This window comes from Oryctolagus cuniculus, chromosome 19 (assembly GCF_051225735.1).
Source record: "Oryctolagus cuniculus isolate XC-2025 breed Fujian yellow rabbit chromosome 19, ASM5122573v1, whole genome shotgun sequence".
Lineage (NCBI taxonomy): Eukaryota > Metazoa > Chordata > Mammalia > Lagomorpha > Leporidae > Oryctolagus > Oryctolagus cuniculus.
The window spans coordinates 2,111,150-2,132,046 of record NC_142885.1 but is presented as its reverse complement, the minus strand read 5'-3'; the positions used below and the strand labels follow the sequence as shown (position 1 = coordinate 2,132,046).

General features: G+C 55.6%; 1 protein-coding gene across 1 annotated transcript; it reads right to left on the bottom strand.

The window, feature by feature from the left end:
* Window positions 1-342: 342 nt before the first annotated feature.
* On the bottom strand, window positions 343-20,897 carry LOC138843236 (golgin subfamily A member 2-like). The gene is given in 13 exon segments (XM_070064252.2): window positions 343-600; window positions 1,105-1,218; window positions 1,469-1,680; window positions 1,683-1,796; window positions 2,150-2,237; window positions 3,157-3,237; window positions 3,397-3,453; window positions 4,187-4,250; window positions 4,371-4,414; window positions 4,760-4,867; window positions 18,504-18,554; window positions 19,401-19,523; window positions 20,850-20,897. Coding segments are annotated over 13 exon segments (1,362 nt in total).

Here is a 20,897-nt window from a genome sequence, read left to right as displayed (position 1 = left end):
CCAGATTATGCTGGCCAGGCTGACAGCCCCAAGAGGGGTGATGAAAACTGCCTGGCTGACTTGCCCAAGTGGATGAGCACCCCCTGGTCTCGGCTGTTCTGGGGGCCACATAAATGCTGCCTGTGTTGGTCACGGCCTCTGAGGATGGAGCTGGAAATGTGGAGGCCCCAGGAGCCCCTGGGGTCCTCCAGAGAGGCAGCCTAAAGAGGCCTTTCTCTCCCCATCAGGGGTTCTGGCTAAGGAGGAAAGGGAACTGGGAAGGAACGGCAGGGGATAGGGTGGCTAGCAGGGGTGGAGTGGCAAGGATGGGGTTGGGGCTCCCCGGGCTGATGGCATCTGGTGTTAGACGATAATGTCGTCATGCTCGTCAGCCCGGTAGAAGAAGGGGATGCAGTGGTTGGTGCCCAAGCCTGGGCGCTCCCGGGGGTTCTGCATCTCCTGTGGCTGCTTCCTGAGCTGCTGCACAGTAGGGTTCTGCTTGTGTAGCGCCTTCTTCTCAGAGTGCAGCTGTGTGTAGGTGGCCATGTGCTGCTGCAGGTGGAACAGGCACTGGTCGCGCTGTTGGTGCAGACCCTGAGCCTCCTGGCTCTTCAGCTCCATCTGCAGAAGACCAAGGCGGGTGGGGGGAGCATGAGGGCAGGTGGTGGCTTGCTAACTGATTCCATTGGTTGCAGGGGAGTGGCACAGAGCCCTGCATCTCCTGCACCCAGCCTCACACCTCATCCCCTTCTTTCCCATCACTTTAACTTGAGGCCACACACGAGAGGGAAGGCATCATCTTTAGGGGAACACTCGTGCCTAATACTTTACATGCACAATCTCAGCTCATCCTCAACACCTGTATAAGGAAAAAATGCTAAGTTCCTTTGTCAGGAATCTGAGGCTTAGCAAAGGGTAGCTAAGGTGGGTGAAACGCCTCTCGTGGGACAATGATGTCCAGGCCTGGGAGGAGCCCGGGGCTACCAGCCCTAAGAGAGGCAGGACAGTCGATATGGAGGTCACCTGTCACTCCAGACTGGAGCAGCCTCCCTCCTGGGCCTAGCACTGCCCTCCCCAGAGACTTGTCCCCATGGCCCAGTCCTTCACAGTCGGGCTGAGCGTTACCGTTTCCTTCAGCTCCCCCAGCTTCTCCTGCAGCTGGCCGAGTTCCCTGGCCAGCTCGTTCTTGATGTGCTGCTCTGCCTGCAGCGAGAGGGTGAGCCGCATGTTGTCATTGCTCTGCACAGAGAGAAGCAATCCGTTGCCACCCAAAGTGGCTGCATCCGGATCCCAGCACCAGGTGCCCACCTCCCACAGTGCTGGGAGGGCTGGAAACTCAGCCCCTCTCCTCCAACAGACATTTGAGCAGGGTCCTGGCTCACAGGGCACCTGCCTAGGTCATCACCGTCCCCTTTGGTGGGGGGGGGGAGTGAAGGCCCAGAGGGAAGTGTTTTGTACCAGAGGCCTTGTCCAGGGAGGCCGAACATACCAGTCTCACTAAGCCATCCTGCAGCTTGGCCAGCTGCTCCTTGAGCTCCCGGTTCTGCAGGAGCGCGCGGCTGATGGTCACGCGGTCGCTCTGCTTGTGCTCCTCAGCCTGGCTGCCCCACAGCTCCGCCTCCCACTCCAGCTGCAGCAGCCGCTGTTCCTGCTGCTGGTTCAGGCGACTCAGGCCTGCGTTGTCCTGCACCTGGGCCTGAGCTGTCCCGCCAGGCTCTCCAGCTCCTTCTGCAGCTGCTCAGCCTGCGCCTGCAGCTGCTGTTCCACCGCCGACAGCCCCGCGGGGGAAGCTGGGGACTCTGGGGTGGGAGGCTCAGCTGAGAAAGGAAGCAGCCATCAGGGGCCCTGGCCTCTGGGTTTTCAAAAAGCTCCTGTCTTGGTCCTTAGCTCCTCAGGCCAACGGCTTGCCCCCACCCCGGTGCTGGCTTCTTGGCTAACAACTTTCCATATTCAGATGGTCATTACCCTTCCAAGCCAGGACACAGAGTGCTTGACCGTGCATGGTGGACAGTGGGTGCGCCACCCCTATTTACAGATGAGGTCACCGAGGCTCAGAGAGATGACAAGACTCGCCATCCACCAGCACAGACCTGCTTCCCTCTGCCACAACACCCCTCACCGGGGCACCCAACACCCATCCTGCTCCCAGGCCACCTCTGCCCCTGCTCACCCATCTGGCTCTTGAGCTCGGCCAAGGTGGTCTCCAACTCCCACACCTGACTCAGGCTGCACTCCTTTTCCTCCCTCAGTGTGCAGAGCTGCCCAGAGCACAGGGAAAAGAGCCATGAGCAGGGGCCACTGCCTCCCTCTAAACCGATGCTGCTGTTGTTTCTGTGGGGAGAGTCAAAGAAAGGAAGGTGACTAAGGATGTCCCCTCTACTCCACTCCCAGAGCAAGAGGGGGTGCGCAGGGGGCCAGGGCGGGATTGGCACGTTCTCAGACCCTATGGGCACAGGGCCTGTCCCGAGGCTCCCAAGGAAAGAGCATGTGGGTCTTTGCTGGTTTTTGCTCACAGCTATGGAACCGAGTCTGAATTGGGATTCTTCTTAGGGGACAGTAAGGTGAGCCTCCAGAAACAGAATGTGAGAAAAGACAGGCCTTCCGCTAGGTTTGGATTTACAGGGGTGTGCGCATCGTTCGAAAGCTCAGCACGTGCTACATAGGGGTTGGGGCTGCTCTTAACAGCGGGGATACAGGAATGAAAAGCACAGGTAAGATCCCTTCTCTCCCTGAGGTTGACGTCCCAGGGAGCCTGGAAATCTTGGATTCTTAGAGCTAAAAGAGACTTTTGACAACTGCCATTTCAACCTCCTTGGGAAACTCAAGCCCAGGGTGGAGAGGCGCTTGTCCAAACTCAAAGCTCAGGTCAGGGCCTGAGTCAGGGTGGGGACACGAGTCTCATGGCCAGCGCTGAATGAGAGGCCACAATCCCAGGGCTGTGTGGCCAGGGTGCAAGCAGGGGTGTCTGGAGAAGAGAGGAGGTGGAGAGGGCAGCGACAGGATGAGAGCCATGCTGCATGCTCCATGCTCTGGGGTCCCTCCAGCTGAGACCTGGCCCACCCAGCACCCCACTCTCCCTCAGCACCAGGGGCCCCCAGCCCCTTTCTTCAGAGCCCATGGGGAAACAGAAGCCCAGGGTGGGCAGCATGGAATCAGGGGACCCCACTGGGCTCTTACCAATTCCTCTATGGTGTTACTGAGTTGTTTGTTTGTTAGATAGCTGGAGTTCAGGGCTACTGCCAGCTCTTGGTACCAGCTCTGAGGCACATGCAGAGAGGGGGAGTTGCAGGAGGGTTTGAGGAGAGGCAGAGAGAGCAGTCATTAGGGCTGGGGTGGCACGGGCTGTCTCAGCTGGCAGCAGGGCACTCAGCCCCCGCTGTGGGAGAAGAGGGGGGCTGGCCCTGAAGAGCCACTCACCTCCAGATCCTTCATGTAGGAAGATGTGAGGCCCTCTCCATTGATGTAGGACATTGACTAGAAGAGACAAGAGCTCCCATGGAGATGCTACGTCCTCCACCGCCAAGTCCCTACCCTCAGACTACCTCTCCCCCCCCCCACCTCCACCTGGCAACTCTTCTCCCAGCCTGGCCTCTTCCTCTCATCTATGCCTACCCTCAGACTACCTCCTCCCCCACCTGGCAACTCCTCTGCCCAGCCTGGCCTCTTCCTCTCATCACCCTCTATGCCTACCCTCAGACTACCTCTCCTCCCACCTCCACCTGGCAACTCCTCTGCCCAGCCTGGCCTCTTCCTCTCATCACCCTCTATGCCTACCCTCAGACTACCTCTCCTCCCACCTCCACCTGGTAACTCCTCTGCCCAGCCTGGCCTCTTCCTCTCATCACCCTCTATGCCTACCCTCAGACTACCTCTCCGCCCCCCACCTCCACCTGGAAAACTCCTCTGCCCAGCCTGGCCTCTTCCTCTCATCACCCTCTATGCCAGCTTCTCCTGGGTCTCATCACCATACCCCTCCCTTCCTGAGTGATGCTCTCCCTATGCTTCCTGCGCTGAGATACATTGTCACCGTTCTCATGGCCATGTCCTTCATCTGTATGGCTTCCAAGAAGAAGCCGTCACCCAGCCTGCCCAACACGGCTCAGCAGGTCAGTCTATCCCAGGATCTCCCCATCTCTCAGGAATCCCAGCCTCCATTTCTGTCCTTTCCTCTCTCTCCTCCCTTCCTGAGTCCCAGTGTCTGGGGTACCTCGGAGACAAGACCATGGAGCTGCTGAGCATGTTGACGCAGGCTCTCCGTGGAGGACAATGTCCTAGGGACAGGCACACAGAGGTCAGGGGTGCAGGGGCTTGATGCAAAAGAGGTCCTTGGGCCGTGGCCTGCCCTTACTCCCATGGCTTAGGGACTGCTGCCCGCACAGGAAGACACTCACTTGGTCTCATCTATGAGGACAGGGCCATGGTCAGCATCATGGATCTGAGGGAGAAGAGAGAGTGATCACCTGATTTCCAGTAAGAACTACCCAGGGGTGGCAGGAGCCCAGCTCCTTCCAGCAACCTGCCACTGCCACAAGCTCAAGAGAAAGCCCCATCTTGGCCTCCCCCACCCCAGTGCCGGGAAGGGTTCCTCACATTGGGAACCAAGCTGCCGGAAGAAAGGAGAAGAGAAGGCACAGCAGGCACAGTCCTCTGGGAAGGGTGCCTGGCACTGGGAACCAAGCTGCTGGAAGAAAGGAGAAGAGAAGGCACAGCAGGCGCAGTCCTCTGGGAAGGGAGATGGTGCAAGCATACAGGGGTAGCAGGCACAAGGACGGAGGCAAACCTGAGTTGGTGCCATGCTAGTTAGACTAGCGCCAGGGGGCGCTAAACAGCCAAGTAACACGGTGGCATCAGCAGAGGGTGGTGCAGGAGCAGCGCGGTCTTTGGGCACCTGTCAGGGAACAGAGCAGGGGGTTAGGGGCCGTGCAGGAGAGGAGGTGCCTCGCTGCCATGGACACAAGGGCGCAGAACAGGTAGGAAGATGTCGTAGCAGTCAGAGTGACAGTCACACATGCTGGGAACCACAGGGGTTGTGGGAATGGCTTGCCCAGGCTTGGGGACACGTGGCATCTTTTCAGGTGGCCAAAGCTCAAAGGAAGGGGGCTACGACCTCCATGGACACGAGGCCCTGGTTCTCCCTGGACCTCAGCAAGGGCTCTGACCTCCGGCAGCCGCAGCAGGCAGAAGGAACGGGAACCAACATCAGGGAGCATGGCAGTGTTCTTCCAGGAAGCCAGTCTCTGCCACACAGTGACCCTGACTCTAGGCCCCTGCTGGGCTGAGGCCGCTGGTGGTGACAGGAATCCCTCCAGGTAGCTCTCTGCCACTGCCCTCTCCTGCTCTCCACCCTTTCTCCCTGCCCTCCTCTCTGCCTCAACCATCAGCTGTAGTTCTCTGATTCAGGCCTTTCCAAGGAGAAATGTTGCCCAAGAAGCCCCTCCCTGCTTTCTGGAGATAAAATCAACCACAGCCGCCTCATGGGCATACCTCTCAGCCCCATCTCGCAGCTCCAGAAATACCTACTCTACCAAAAGAAGCCAGAAAATCACAGGTAAGATGTCTGCTCTTTGATTTGGCACATGGAGGTCATGGCGCCTCATTGCCAGAAAAACTGCTAGGGAACAATGCGGGGATCTAGTGCTTGGAGATGTGGAGAAGCCTCTCCTCCTTCTCCCGCAGCGGGACCCCCTCCCTCGGCCAGCCCCACCCAGCTTCTCCCCAGGCTCAGGCCTAAATCTCGGTCCATGCATCTGGCTCTAGAGACCACCTCATGTCAGCAGGTCAGACGGCCGCACACAGCCAAGATGGCTGAACAAGTGACAGCAGCCAGAGGAGCTGAGTGGAGGCAGGGAGTTGCTGCCTGCTCTCTGGACCCTTCAGCCCTGGCCTCTGAAAACCCCAATCGGCTGCCTCCTTAGAGTCCAGGCTGCAAAGCCTACAGATGAGAAAGAGGCGTGCTGACTCTGCAGTTATACCTTTAGAGAGTGGACCAGCAAATGGAACACTTCTCTCTCCCTCTCTCCCTCTCTCCCTCTCTCTCATCTCGGCTTCTCTATAACTGTGCTTTTCAAATACATAAATAAGTAAATAAAAATAGAATCTATGTACTGTGATTACTTTGTGAACAACCAAGTCACAATTCTACTTCTCAAGGTGGAGCTTCGCCTGGGCGTCAGGACACCAGATGAGAAGCCTGCACCTGGATTTCAGTCTGAAGGTGGAGCTTGGTGTGGGCATCAGGACACCAGATGGGAAGCCTGCAGCTCACTTCAAGACTGAAGTTGCAGCATCGCCTGGGTGTCAGGACACCAGATGAGAATCCTGCACCAGGCTGTCAGTCTGAAGGTGGAGCTCACCTGAGTGTCAGGACACCAGAGGAGAAGCCTGGCACTCACTTTCAGTCTGAAGGGGGAACTTCTCTTGGGTATCACATCAGATGAGAAGCCTGCAACTGGCCTTCAGTCTGAAGGTGGAGCATCGCCTGGGTGTCAGGACACCAGATGAGAAGCCTGCACCTGGCCTTTAGTCTGAAGGTAGAACTTCGCCTGGGTGTCAGGACACCAGCTAGAGGCCTGCACCTGACTTCATATCTGGATGTGGAACTTTGCCCTGGTGTCAGGACAGCAGATGAGAATGCTGCACTTGGATTTCAGTCTGAAGGTGGAATTCTTCTTGGGCATCAGGACACCAGATGAGAAGCCTGCACCTGGATTTCAGTCTGAAGGTGGAGCTTCGCCTGGGTGTCAAGACACCAGATGAGAAGCCTGCACCTGGCCTTCAGTCTGAAGGTGGAGCTTCATCTGGGTGACAGGACCCCAGATGAGAAGCCAGCACCTGGCCTTTAGTCTGAAGGTAGAACTTCGCCTGGGTGTCAGGACACCAGCTAGAGGCCTGCACCTGACTTCATATCTGGATGTGGAACTTTGCCCTGGTGTCAGGACAGCAGATGAGAATGCTGCACTTGGATTTCAGTCTGAAGGTGGAATTCTTCTTGGGCATCAGGACACCAGATGAGAAGCCTGCACCTGGATTTCAGTCTGAAGGTGGAGCTTCGCCTGGGTGTCAAGACACCAGATGAGAAGCCTGCACCTGGCCTTCAGTCTGAAGGTGGAGCTTCATCTGGGTGACAGGACCCCAGATGAGAAGCCAGCACCTAGCTTTTAGTCTGCAGCTGGAGCTTCTCCTTGGTATTAGGACACCGCATAGAAGCCTGCACCTGGCCTTCAGTTGAAGGTGGAGCTTCGCCTGGGTGTCAGGACACCAGATGAGAAGCCTGCACCTGGATTTCAGTCTGAAGGTGGAGCTTTGCCTGAGTGTCAAGACATGAGATGGGAAGCCTGCACCTAGCTTTCAGTCTGAAAGGGGTGCTTGGCCTGGTGTCTGGACACCAGATGAGAAGCCTGGACCTGGCTTTTGGTCTGATGGGGGAGATTCGCCTGGGTGTCAGGACACCAGATGAGAAGCCTGCACCAGGCTTTCAGTCTAAAGGTGGAGCTTCGCCTGGGTGTCACACCAGATGAAGAGCCTGCACCAGGCTTTAGTTTGAGGTGGAGCTTAACATGGGCATCACAACACCAGATGAGAAGCCAGCACCAGGCTTTCAGTCTGAAGGTAGAACTTCGCCTGGGTGTCAGGACACCAGATGAGAAACATGCACCTTGCTGCACGTCTGCAGATGGAGCTTCTCCTGGGTGTCAAGACACCAGATGAGAAGCCTGCACCTGGCTTTCAGTCTGAAGTTGGAGCTTCGCCTTGGTGTCGGGACACCAGATAAGAAGCCAGCACCTGGCCTTCAGTTGAAGGTGGAGCATAGCCTGAGTGTCAGGACACCAGATGGGAAGCCTGCTCCTAGCATTCAGTCTGAAAGGGGTGCTTGGCCTGGGCGTATGGACGCCAGATGAGAAGCCTGTACCTGACTTTCAGTCTGAGGTGGAGCTTCGGGGGGTGTCAGGATACTAGATGAGAAGCCTGCACCTGGCCTTCAGTCTGAAGGTTGATTTCACCTGGGTGTCAGGACACCAGACGAAAACCTGCACCTTGCATCACGTCTGAAGGTAGAGCTTCGCCTGGGTGCCAGGACACCAGATGAGAAGCCTGAACCTCACCTCACCTGTGGAGGTGAAGCTTTGCCTGGGTGTCAGGACACCAGATGAGAAGCCTGCACCAGGCTTTCAGTCTGAAGTTCGAGCTTCGCCTTGGTGTCGGGACACCAGATAAGAAGCCAGCACCTGGCTTTCAGTCTGAAGGTGGAGCTTCTCCTGGGTGTCAGGAAACCCGATGAGAAGCCTGCACCTGGCCTTCAGTCTGAAGGGGAAACTACGCGTGGGCTCAGGACACCAGGTGAAGGTGGAGCTTCAGCCTGCACCTGACTTCACATCTGAATGTGGAACTTTGCCCTGGTGTCAGGACATCAGATGAGAAGCCTGCACTTGGATTTCAGTCTGAAGGTGGAATTCATCTTGGACATCAGGACACCAGATAGAAGCCTGCACCTGGCCTTCAGTCTGAAGGTGGAGCATCGCCTGGGTGTCAGGACACCAGAGGAGAAGCCTGTACCAGGCTATCAGTCTGCAGGTGGAGGTTCGCCTGGGTATCAGGACACCAGATGAGAAACATGCACCTCCCTTTCAGTCTGAAGGTGGAGCTTCGCCAGGGTGTCAGGACACCAGATGAGAAGCCTGCACCTGGCTTTCAGTCTGAAGGTGGAGCTTCGGCTGGGTGTCAGGACACTAGATGAGAAGCCAGCACCTTACTTCACATCTGAAGGTGGAGCTTCACCCGGATGTCAGGACACCAGATGAGAAGCCTGCACCTCGCATCACGTCTGAAGGTGGAGCTTCGCCTGGGTGTCAGGACACCAGATGAGAAGCCTGCCCCTCCCATCACGTCTGCAGGTGGAGTATCGCCTGGGTGTCAGGACACCAGATGAGAAGCCTGCACCTGGCGTTCAGTCTGAAGGCGGAGCTTTGCCTGGGTGTCAGGACACCAGATGAGAAGCCTGAATCTGGCCTTCAGTCTGAATGTGGAGCTTCACCTAGATGTGAGGACACCAGATGAGAAGCCTGCCCTTCGCTTCACGTCTGAATGTGGAACTTCGCCTCAGTGTCAGGACACCAGATGAGAAACCTGCAACTCGCTTTCAGTCTGAAGGTGGAGCTTCGGCTGGGTGTCAGGACACGAGATGAGAAGCCTGCTCCTGGCTTTCAGTCTGAAGGGGGAGCTTCGCCTGGGTTCAGGACACCAGATGAGAAGCCTGAATCTGGCTTGCAGTCTGAATGTGGAGCTTCACCTAGACGTCAGGACACCCGATTAGAAGCCAGAACCTCGCTTCACGTCTGCAGGTGGAGTATCGCCTGGGTGTCAGGACACCAGATGAGAAGCCTGCACCTGGCCTTCAGTCTGAAGGTGGAGCTTCGCCTGGGTGTCAGGACACCAGAGGAGAAGCCTGCACCGCGCTTTCATTCTGAAGGTGGAGCTTCCCCTGGGTATCAGGACACCAGATGAGAAGTCTGCTCCTGGCTTTCAGTCAAGGGGGAGCTTCGCCTGGGTGTAAGGACAGCAGGTGAGAAGCATGCACCTGGCTTTCACTCTGTAGGTGGAGCTTCGAATGGGTATCAGGACACCAGATGAGAAGCCTGTACCGTACATCATGTTGGAAGGTGGAGCTTCGCTTGGGTGTCAGGACACCAGATGAGAAGCCTGCACCTGGCTTTCAGTCTGAAGGTGGAGCTTCGCCTGGGTGTGAGGACACCAGATGAGAAGCCTGAATCTGGCTTTCAGTCTGAATGTGGAGCTTCACCTAGATGTGAGGACACCAGATGAGAAGCCTGCCCCTTGCTTCACGTCTGAAGGTGGAGCTTTGCCTCGGTGTCAGGACACCAGATGAGAAGCCTGCACCTCGACTTAAGTCTGAAGGTGGAGCTTTGCCTGGGTGTCAGGACACCAGATGAGAAGCCTGAATCTGGCTTTCAGTCTGAATGTGGAGCTTAACCTAGATGTCAGCACACCAGATTAGAAGGCAGAACCTCACTTCGCATCTGCAGGTGGAGTAACACCTGGGTGTCAGGAGACCAGAAGAGAAGCCTGCACCTGACTTTCAGCCTGCAGGTGGAGCTTCACCTGGGCGTCAGGACACCACATTAGAAGCCTGAACCTCATTCACATATGGAGGTTGAAATTCGCCTGGGTCTCAGGACACCAGATGAGAAGCCTGCTCCTGGCTTTCAGTCTGAAGTGGGAGCTTTGGCTGTGTGTCAGGACACCAGATGAGAAGCCTGCTCCTGGCTTTCAGTCTGAAGTGGGAGCTTCGGTTGGGTGTCAGAACACCAGATGAGCCTGCATCTGCTTTTAGTCTGAAGGTGAGCTCACCTGGGTGTCAGTACACCAGACGAGAAGCCTGTACCAGGCTTTGCGTCTGAAGATGGATCTCCGCCTGGATGTCAGGACACGAAATGAGAAGCCTGCATCTCTCTTTCAGACTAAAGGGGGAGCTTCACCTGGGCGTCAAGACACTAGATTAGAAACCTGAACTTCCTTCACATCTGGAGGTTGAGCTTCGCCTGGGTGTCAGGACACCAGATGAGAAGCCAGCACCTGGCTTTCAGTCTGAAGGTGGAGCTTCAGAAGGGTGTCAGGACACCAAATGAGAAGCCTGCATCTCTCTTTCAGACTGAAGGAGGAGCTTCCCCTGGGCGTCAGGAAACCAGATTAGAAACCAGAACCTCCTTCACAACTGGAGGTGGAGCTTCTTCTAGGTGTCAGGACACCAGATGAGAAGCCTGCACCTGGCTTTCAGTCTAAAAGTGGAGCTTCACCTGGGTGTCAGGACACCAGATGAGAACCCTGCACCTTGCTTTCAGTTTGAAGGTGCAGCTTTGCCTTGGTGTTAGGACTCCAGATGAGAAGCCTGAACCTCGCTTTCAGTCTGAAGGTGGAGCTTCTCGTGGCCATAGGACACCAGATGAGAAGCCTGCACCTCGCTTTTAGTCTGAAGTGGAAGTTTCTGTTGGGAATCAGGATAATAGATGAGAAGCCTCAACCGCACTTTCAGTCTGAAGGGGGAACTTCACTTGGGCGTCATGACACCAGGTTAGAAGCCTGAACCTCCTTCACGTCTGGAGGTAGAGATTAGCCTGGGTGTCAGGACACCAGATGGGAAGCCTGTACTTGGAATTTAGTCTGAATGTTGAGCTTCTCTTGGGCATCAGTACACCAGATTAGAAGCCGGCACCTCGCTTTCAGTCTGAATGTGGAGTTCAGCTGGGTGTCAGTATTGCAGATGAGAAGCCTGCATCTGGCTTTCAGTCTGAAGGTGGAGCTTCACCTAGGCGTCAGGACACCAGATTAGAAGCCAGAACCTCACTTCACATCTGCAGGTGGATATCACCTGGGTGTCACGACACCAGATGAGAAGCCTGTACCTTGCATCACGTCTGAAGGTGGAGCTTCACCTGGGTGTCACGACACCAGATGAGAAGCCTGCACCTGGCTTTCAGTCTGAAAGTGGAGCTTCGCCTGGGTGTCATGACACCAGATGAGAAGGCAGCACCAGGCTTTCAGTCTGAAGGTGGAGCTTCCCCTGGGTGTCAGGACACCAGATGAGAAGGCTGCAACTGGCTTTCCATATGAAGGTGTAGCTTTGCCTGGGTGTCAGGACACTAGATAAGAAGCCTGCACCTCGCTTTCAGTCTGAAGGGGGAGCTTCGACTGGAGTCAGGACACCAGATGAGAAACCTGCCCCTGGCTTTCAACTGAAGGAGGAGCTTCTCTTGGGCATCAGGACACCAGAAGAGAAGCCTGCACCTCACTTTCAGTCTGAAGGTGGAGCTTCGCCTGGGCGTCAGGACACCAGAGGAGAAGCCTGCACTGGGCTTTCAATCTGAAGGTGGAGCTTCACCTGGGTGTCAGGACACCAGATGAGAAGCCTGCAACTCGCATCACCTATTCAGGTGGAGCTTCGCCAGTTTGTCTGGAAACCAGATGAGCAGACTGCATCTCTCTTTCAGTCTGAAGGGGGACTTTCGCCTGGGCGTCAGGACACCAGATGAGAAGCCTGCAACTCGCATCACCTATTCAGGTGGAGCTTCGCCAGTTTGTCTGGAAACCAGATGAGCAGACTGCATCTCTCTTTCAGTCTGAAGGGGGAGCTTCACCTGGGCATCAGGAAACCAGATTAGAAACCTGAACCTCCTTCACATCTGGAGGTCGAACTTCGCCTGGGTGTCAGGACACCTGATGAGAAGCCTGCACCTGGCTTTCATTCTGAAGGTGGAGCTTTGGCTGTGTGTCAGGACACCAGATGAGAAGCCTGAACTTGGCTTTCAGCCTGCAGGTGGAGCTTCACCTGGGCGTCAGGACACCACATTATGTCGCTCCCCCTCTTCATGGAGGAACGACACTAAGCCCTGCCTAGGCTTCATATCCGAGTCACGGCACCATTATGTTGCTCCCCCTCTTCATGGAGGAACGACACAGGACCCTGCGCTGTTCTTTCGTCTGCTCGGCCCTCCCCGGGTTTGCTGCTGGTTCTTCCCGGGTTGGCTACCATCCCTTCCACCTCCGTGGAAGGGCAGTTCCCCCTGGCCACATTCCCCACTTCCACAGGGGAGCGGCACACCGTCGGCCGGCTCTCTCGGGGGCTGCACAGGTGTTCCCTTAGATGTTCCCCTTAGATGTTCCTGGTGCATGCCATCTCTCTCCTCCTATATAGTCCTCCTCCACCAATCCCAACTCTGCTACCCACACGCCGAGTACGCTGCCCTCCTCCAATCAGGAGCAAGTCCTACAGTTTATTGGCTGAACTGGAGGCAGCTGTGTAGAAGCTGTTTTCTTCTCTCCCAGCGCCATATTGTGGGAGAGCAGATGCATAGAATAAGTCTTAATTCCAGCAGCTTAGTCCAGTCCGGATTGCTCCCCACAGATCCCCCTTTCTTTTTATTTTTGCGTTGATACGCGCCTGTCTTCAGTGTCCCACGGCACACACTCTGCTCTGCTTGCTAGAGTTGCCACAGGTTCTTACAAGTCCTATCAATCAGGCAAACCGAATCCGGGTCCTCTCTTCGCCATGTTGTGAGGAGGTTTTTAGGCGCTGATGCGTGCCTGTGTTCGGTGACCTGCGGCTCATACTCTGGTCGAGCCGCCTGCTGGTGCTTACCGCCTTACTAATCAGGCAGACCGAATCCAAGCCTTCTCATTGCCATATTGTGGGGAGGCCTATTGGTGTTGATTCGTGCCTATCTTCGGTGACCTGCAGCGCATACTCTGGTCGAGCTGCCTGCTTGTGCTTATCGCCCTAATGAGGCAGACCGAATCCAAGCTCTCTCATTGCCATGTTGTGGGGAGGCCTTTCTATTTCTCTATTTCTCTATCTCCGGGCATTCCTATTTCTCCCATTTTACTTCTATCTTCCAGCATTCCTATTTCTCTCATTTTACTTCTAAACTTCTGTTTCTCTTATCCCTGCGGCTTCCCGCTCTCATTTTACTTCTAAACTTCTGTTTCTCTTATCCCCGCGGCTTCCCGGCGCCCGCCCCGAGGCTGCTTCTCGGTGGCTTTCCGGCTCTGAGCCGCTTCAGCCCGCGCCTCTCTCATCTGCGCGGCTTCGCACTAGCCCAGCGTTCCCTATCTACTTGAGCCCCGCACGCTCTGTCTGTGTGCGGCAGCCTCCGCGAGTCACACAGCGTAGCTTACGTCTCCGCCACTAGCATTCAATCTAAGTTCCCCGGGCTAACCTGGCGAATTCAACCCAGCTCACGTCTCCGCCCCCGATTTGGCTTCCCGTCCTTTGCTCCCCGGGTTAATCAGACGGATCCCAATCTGCCTTACGTTTCCGCTTCTGGTTTCAAGTTTTCGCCCCCCATTCCTGGGCTAACTTGAGAATCCCAAAGTGGCTTTCGTCTCCGCCTCGGTCTGCCCCCCGCGGCTTCAATTTCCCTAACATTTTTCTCTACCCGGTATGTTTCCCCAAGCTTTCCTCCAACAATACTCCTCCCTCATTTCTCCTGGCCTCTCCCCACAGTCCGCATCTGAGTCTGTTTGTTCTAGCTTTCACTTTCGCTTTCGACCTTAGAGATTTCTCCCAGCTTCCCCCTGTAGTCCGTATCCGAGTCTATGCCTAGGCTTTCAATAGCTTCTTCCGGCACCTTTTTCGTCTGGCTTTTCCCTAGGCTGTTTGCTAGTCTCTCTCCCCGGTATTTTCCCACTTCTTCCCGTTTCTTCCCTCCTAAGTTTCCTATCCTTCCTAGGTTTCCTATCCAAGTCACGGCACCATTATGTCGCTCCCCCTCTTCATGGAGGAACGACACTAAGCCCTGCCTAGGCTTCATATCTGAGTCACGGCACCATTTGCTGCTCCTCCACACGCGGAGGAGCCGCACCGGACCGGGCGCTTGTTGTTCCCTTTTTTTACAAGTCCTTTCTATAGTAAAGTAAGAATAAGTAAACAGCAAACTCCCAAAGCAAGAATGAGTAGAGAGAAATGAGAAAGAACGAAGTAACGAACTTCCCCGCGAACTCTCCAACGCACTCTCCAACCAACCCACACCACCATGCCGTCTCTCTCCTCCTATATAGTCCTCCTCCGCCAATCCCAACTCGGCTGCCCACACACCAAGCACGCCGCTCTCCTCCAATCAGGAGCAGCTCCTGCAGCTTGTCAAGTTGGTGAGAGGCAGCTGGGTAGAAGCTGTTTACTCCTCTCCCAGCGCCATATTGTGGGAGAGCAGATGCATAGAATAAGTCTTAATTCCAGTAACAGTCTAGTCCGAGTTGCTCCCCACACATTAGAAGCCTGAACCTCAATCACGTATGGAGGTTGAGATTCGCCTGGGTGTCAGGACACCAGATGAGAAGTCTTCACCTGGCTTTCAGTCTGAAAGTGGAGCTCACCTGGGTGTCAGGACACCAGATGAGAAGCCTGCACCTGGCGAGCTTCACCTGGGTGTCAGGACACCAGATTAGAAGCCTGCACCTCACTTTCAGTCTGAAGGTGGAGCTTCGCCTGGGCGTCAGGACACCAGATGAGAAGCCTGCACCAGGCTTTGAGTCTGAAGATGGAGCTTTGACTGGGTGTCAGGACAGCAGGTGAGAAGCCTGCACCTGGCTTTCAGTCTGGAGGTGCAGCTTTGCTAGGGTGTCAGGACACCAGATGGGTAGCGTGCACCTGGCTTTCAGTCTGAAGGTGGAGCTTCTCTTGGGCATCAGGACACCAGATTAGAAGCCTGCACCTGGCTTGCAGTCTGAAGGGGGAGCTTCGCCTGGGTGTCAGGATACAAGATGAGAAGTCTGAACCTGGGTTTCAGTCTGAAGGTGGAGCTTCGCCTGGGTGTCAGGACACCAGATGAGAAGCCTGCACCTGGCTTCACGTCTGGAGGTGCAGCTTTGCTAGCGTGTCAGGACACCAGATGGGTAGCGTGCACCTGGCTTTCAGTCTGAAGGTGGAGCTTCTCTTGGGCATCAGGACACCAGATGAGAAGCCTGCCCTCGCTTCACATTGGAAGGTCCAGCTTCGTCTGCATGTCAGGACACCAGATGAGAAGCCTGAACCTCGCTAATTGTCTTGAGGTGGAGATTCGCCTGGTGTCTGGACACCAGATGAGAAGCCTGCATCTTGCATCACTTCTGAAGGTGGAGCTTCACCAGAGTGTCAGGAAACCAGATGAGAAGCCTGCACCTGGCTCAGTCTGAAGGTGGAGCTTCAGCTGGGTGTCAGGACACCAGATGAGAAGCCTGTATCAGGCTATCAGTCTGCAGGTGGAGGTTCGCCTGGGTATCAGGACACCAGATGAGAAACATGCACCTCCCTTTCCGTCTGAAGGTGGAGCTTCGCCAGGGTGTCAGGACACCAGATGAGAAGCCTACACCTGGCTTTCAGTCTGAAGGTGGAGCTTCGCCAGGGTGTCAGGACACCAGATGAGAAGCCTGCACCTGGCTTTCAGTCTGAACGTGGAGCTTCGGCTGGGTGTCAGGACACCAGATGAGAAGCCAGCACCTTACTTCACATCTAAAGGTGGAGCTTCACCCGGATGTCAGGACACCAGATGAGAAGCCTGCACCTCGCATCACGTCTGAAGGTGGAGCTTCGCCTGGGTGTCAGGACACCAGATGAGAAGCCTGCACCTGGCGTTCAGTCTGAAGGCGGAGCTTTGCCTGGGTGTCAGGACACCAGAGGAGAAGCCTGCACCTCGCTTTCATTCTGAAGGTGGAGCTTCGGCTGGGTGTGAGGACACCAGATGAGAAGCCTGAATCTGGCTTTCAGTCTGAAGGTGGAGCTTCGCCTGGGTTCAGGACACCAGATGAGAAGCCTGAATCTGGCTTGCAGTCTGAATGTGGAGCTTCACCTAGACGTCAGGACACCCGATTAGAAGCCAGAACCTCGCTTCACGTCTGCAGGTGGAGTATCGCCTGGGTGTCAGGACACCAGATGAGAAGCCTGCACCTGGCCTTCAGTCTGAAGGTGGTGCTTTGCCTGGGTGTCAGGACACCAGAGGAGAAGCCTGCACCGCGCTTTCATTCTGAAGGTGGAGCTTCCCCTGGGTATCAGGACACCAGATGAGAAGTCTGCTCCTGGCTTTCAGTCAAGGGGGAGCTTCGCCTGGGTGTAAGGACAGCAGGTGAGAAGCATGCACCTGGCTTTCACTCTGAAGGTGGAGCTTCGAATGGGTATCAGGACACTAGATGAGAAGCCTGTACCGTACATCATGTTGGAAGGTGGAGCTTCGCTTGGGTGTCAGGACACCAGATGAGAAGCCTGCACCTGGCTTTCAGTCTGAAGGTGGAGCTTCGCCTGGGTGTCAGGACACCAGATGAGAAGCCGGCAGCTCACATCACGTCTGGAGGTGGAGCTTCCCGTGGTTGTTAGGATACCAGATGAGAAGCTTGCACCTTGCTTTCAGTCTGAAGGTGGAGTTTCGCATGGGTGTCACAACACCAGATGAGAAGCCTGCCCTTCGCTTCACATCAGTAGGTCCAGCTTCACCTGGGTGTCTGGACACCAGATGAGAAGCCTGCACCTGGCTTTCAGTCTGAAGGTGGAGCTTCGCCTGGGCATCAGTTCACCAGATGAGAAGGCTGCACCTCACTTCATATCTGAAGGGGGATCTCCCCCTGGGCGTCGGGACACCAGATGAGAAGGCTGCTCCTAGCTTTCAGTGTGAAGGTGGAGCTTCGCCTGGGTGTCAGATCACCAGATGAGAAGCCTGCACCTAGCTTCAGAGTGCCTGAGCCTGATTCCTAGCTCCAGCTCTGACTCCAGCTTCCTCCTCACGCCAACCCTTGCAGACACTGTGATGGCTCAAGTACACTGAGCTACTCGAATTCAAATATTAAGCTCTCAGGACTTCTCCGTGCCTGGGCCCTGCCCAGACTATGCCATTTGTTGTCTCCTCTGAGGCCGCAGAGTGATCATGGCCCCTAGCCAGACCTTCCTGGGTGGGAGCTGCCGTGATGGTTGACCAGCCACCTGTCCCTTTCCCTAGGCCCATCTGCAGATCAGCCCTGCTACACTGGCTAGGCCCTGGGTCAGTTAGACAGGAAGTGCCAACATTATCTGCAGGTTATGGCCTACCTAGCCCCATGTGCCTGTGCCCTTCCCCTCCCACAACTCAGGCTCCCTGCAGCCCTGAAAGGTGTTCTATGACCTCATGATGCTGCCTATGACCTCATCGCTCCCTCTGCCTCCCCCACTCGCCATGTGGATGAATATTACCCACCTTTAATCTTCACACTGGCCTCAAACGCCACCTTCTCCAGCTGCAAGTCCATTCAGAACCCACCTCCCTCACCTAGCCATGCAGCTGGCCTATTGCCGCCTTTCCCCTGCCCCCTCAGAGGACTCTGCCACCCCCATGGCACCTCCTGTCTTGTTCTTCTACTTCCACCACTGTGCATCCAATGCCGTTGCCATCCATGGGCCCAGTGAACATGGTTGAGCACCCCATCTGATTTGTCAAAGAGACGAGGGGCAGGCAGAGTGTCCTAGCACTGGTCTGTCTGGGTAGCTTCACATCCTTGCTGGTTAGTTCCTCTGAAAAGCTAACCTCCATCCTTGTGATTATAAAGCGAATTCATTTTCTCTTAATTCTACCTTCTCACTTTCAAACCAAAATGGAATTCATCAAGTTGAAAAATCACTCACTTCCATCTGTTCTACTTGCCCAGAGGGCAAAATATAACAGCATTTGTATGTTTTCAAATCTCTCCTGGTCTGACCGCACTGGGCATTCAAAGCCCAAAACGCCACAGACCTGCTCTGGAAGTTATTCCCAAATTACTGAATCTTTGAGGTGTGCCTTACCCTCTCCAAGATGATAAAAGACACAAGGGAAGGGAAAAAATGCAATTAGCCAAGCAGGGGAGGAAGCAGACATAAGCAGGCCGAGGGTTAATGGCAGCAACTTAAAACAAGCCAGAGGCAGAGTCTGCACCAAATGAGACAAGCCTCAGGGAATGCACATCTGGGAGGCAGCAAGCCAGAGAGGGGGGGTCTCGGCACTGCCTCCCCTTCCACTTGTCCTATGGGGCAGCGCTACCCCATCGGAACGGTTAAAGTCAGACACCAGCACCTTCAGTATGTCCTGCATCTAGAGGCGGTGAAAAGGGGAAAACAAGGGCAGGGGAAGACACAGAGACGTGGCTTAGAGAGAGGCGAGGATGTCGGGGAAGGAAGAGGTGGAGTCAGGAAACGGAGGCTGAGGAAGAGCAGAGATCCACACAATGGCCCCCCAGGCCATCCTCTCAGACTGGCCATTGCTGCCTTGCCAGACAGAGGGAAAAGTCCCCAGGCCCCAGAGTCACAGGAAGCGCAGTCACTGACCAGCGCGGCTCTCAGACCCTCCCTAGACACGACCTCCACTCTCCATGTTAAAACCAGACTTCTGCAGAAGGGTTCTCTTGAACAGGGAGGCTACAGCTCAACAATTAGAAGACACTGTTCCAATCCAATAATATCTGACAGCCTGAAACTGAAGCCCAGGGGAGGCTGTTACTTTTCTGAGGTCACCCAGAGCCAAGGCCGCATCCCAGTGCCTGGGGCTTCCTAAGGGGACAGCCCTATGGCCGGGCTGCTCTCACTGGCCTGGCTTTTCCTGAGGCTGGGGATGAGGAAGTCGCAAATACCAGCGACTATGAATGTTACAAGACCCTGTATTCTGGATTAATATGAGAACAGCAAAAACTCTCAAACTTTGTAAGTAAAACATCAGCCCTATCTGTTTCACAGAGGTGGAGAGAGAGGCCCAGAAAGCTTGAACAGTTTGCCTTACATCATATCCCTAGCAGAGGGAAAGGGAGCATTCAGACCCAGAATCCTTGACCAGTATCTAACACTCCCTTCCACCATCTTCCACTGTCCTCTGGATCCCCAACCCCCCACCCCCCATTGCCCCTTAGCCCCCGAGCCCCCAGCAGCCTGGCCAGCCAAGACTCACATCCTCAGTTGAGTGACAACCCCGAGAAGTGGTTGTCTCAGGGCTACTGCCGTTTTTAAGGTTTTTCTTCTTTTTTCCTCCTGCAGGACCACCAGACCTGTTCTTCTGCTGATACTCTCTTAACTGTGGAAAGGAAAAGCAGTTGATTCTCTGGAATGCCCTAAGCCCCTGCAGTCACATCCTACTTCACAGTGTTCACAAGAACTCTCATGCCCACCACTGACTTCATGCCACCGACAACCCTTCAAGGGGCTGGAACGACCAGTTAATGTCTGAAGAACTGACAACATGGCTTCAATAAAAGGGAATGATGGAATTTAAAATCAGCTTCCAACTCTCACTTCTGGGGTTCTGCCAAGAATCAGCAGCTGCTGGGAGCAAAACCAGAGGTAGAGGTAGAAGGTTAAACATTATGTGGTCAGGAATTGCGCTTTGTGTGGTTTGGAAACAAGACATTGGGTCCTTTCTTCCATATCAGAACCTCGCAGAACTTCGAGGGGCACCCCGAGGAACCCTGGACACCGAGGAGAAAGAGTAGAACCCAGGCATTATTCCAGCCAAGGGCCCATTATGATGTCACGACAGGTTCCGACCCAAGCCCCAGGACGGCCTCACCAAGCTGCTCCCTCGCTCCTCTGTGGCAGTGCCCTCACCCAGCTTCAAAAACTCCCCTGGGGAGGGTTCAGGCTACAAAGTTTAGTCTCCCAAAGTCTGTTCCACAGACGGTCACACAGCTGTCACTCCAGAGAGCCTGAGTGTGGGGCACTCTGCTCCCAGGGTCAGGGAAATTGAATGGGAGCCTGAGAACTCGCACAACCCCCAAAATAAGTCTCTGGAGAGTAAAAACCTGGGGGAAAACCAAACCTGTTTTCCCGCGGTCACCCAGAAACACTGCCCACACCTCCAGCTCCCCTGGGGAACGGGACACATCTCACTGTCAGTGTCCGAGCTGAGGAAGGGGGTCCCCAAGTCCCCAGTCCCCTTTCAGGCAGAAGCAGAAAGGGGGTGAGGACTTAGGGGACTGGGCCAGGAGATCAAAGCCCGAGCTGGAGGTAATGCCAGTCCCCAGGGGGATTTGACCTCACCACATCCCACTCTGCCCTACCCACGCTCTGCGCAGGGGGAGGTGGGGCGCAGGGTAGGGACCCGAGTCCTTGGAGACTGAGCCCACAGATCCCAAGGAGGTCCGGCTTCGGGAGGCCGGAGGCGAGGTCTGAGGCTGGGCCGAGGAGCCCCAGGAGCCAATGGCCCAAAGTCACCCAGGGGCGACAAGCCAGGGCAGGGGCTGGGTGCTGAGGGGGCGGTGCTGGCTGAGAGGACTTGGGTGGGGGAAGCCAAGGGGCGTTCGGGCTCGACCAGAGTGTCTGAGGAGCCGCACAGACCCCGGGCACGGACCAGCTGTCAGAGGGGCAGTGGGCTGGGCCGGGGGGCGCGACCCCGACGTTTTACCTTTCTCTTGGCCGCAGCCAGCTTGCTCTGTCGGGTTTCCTCCGACAT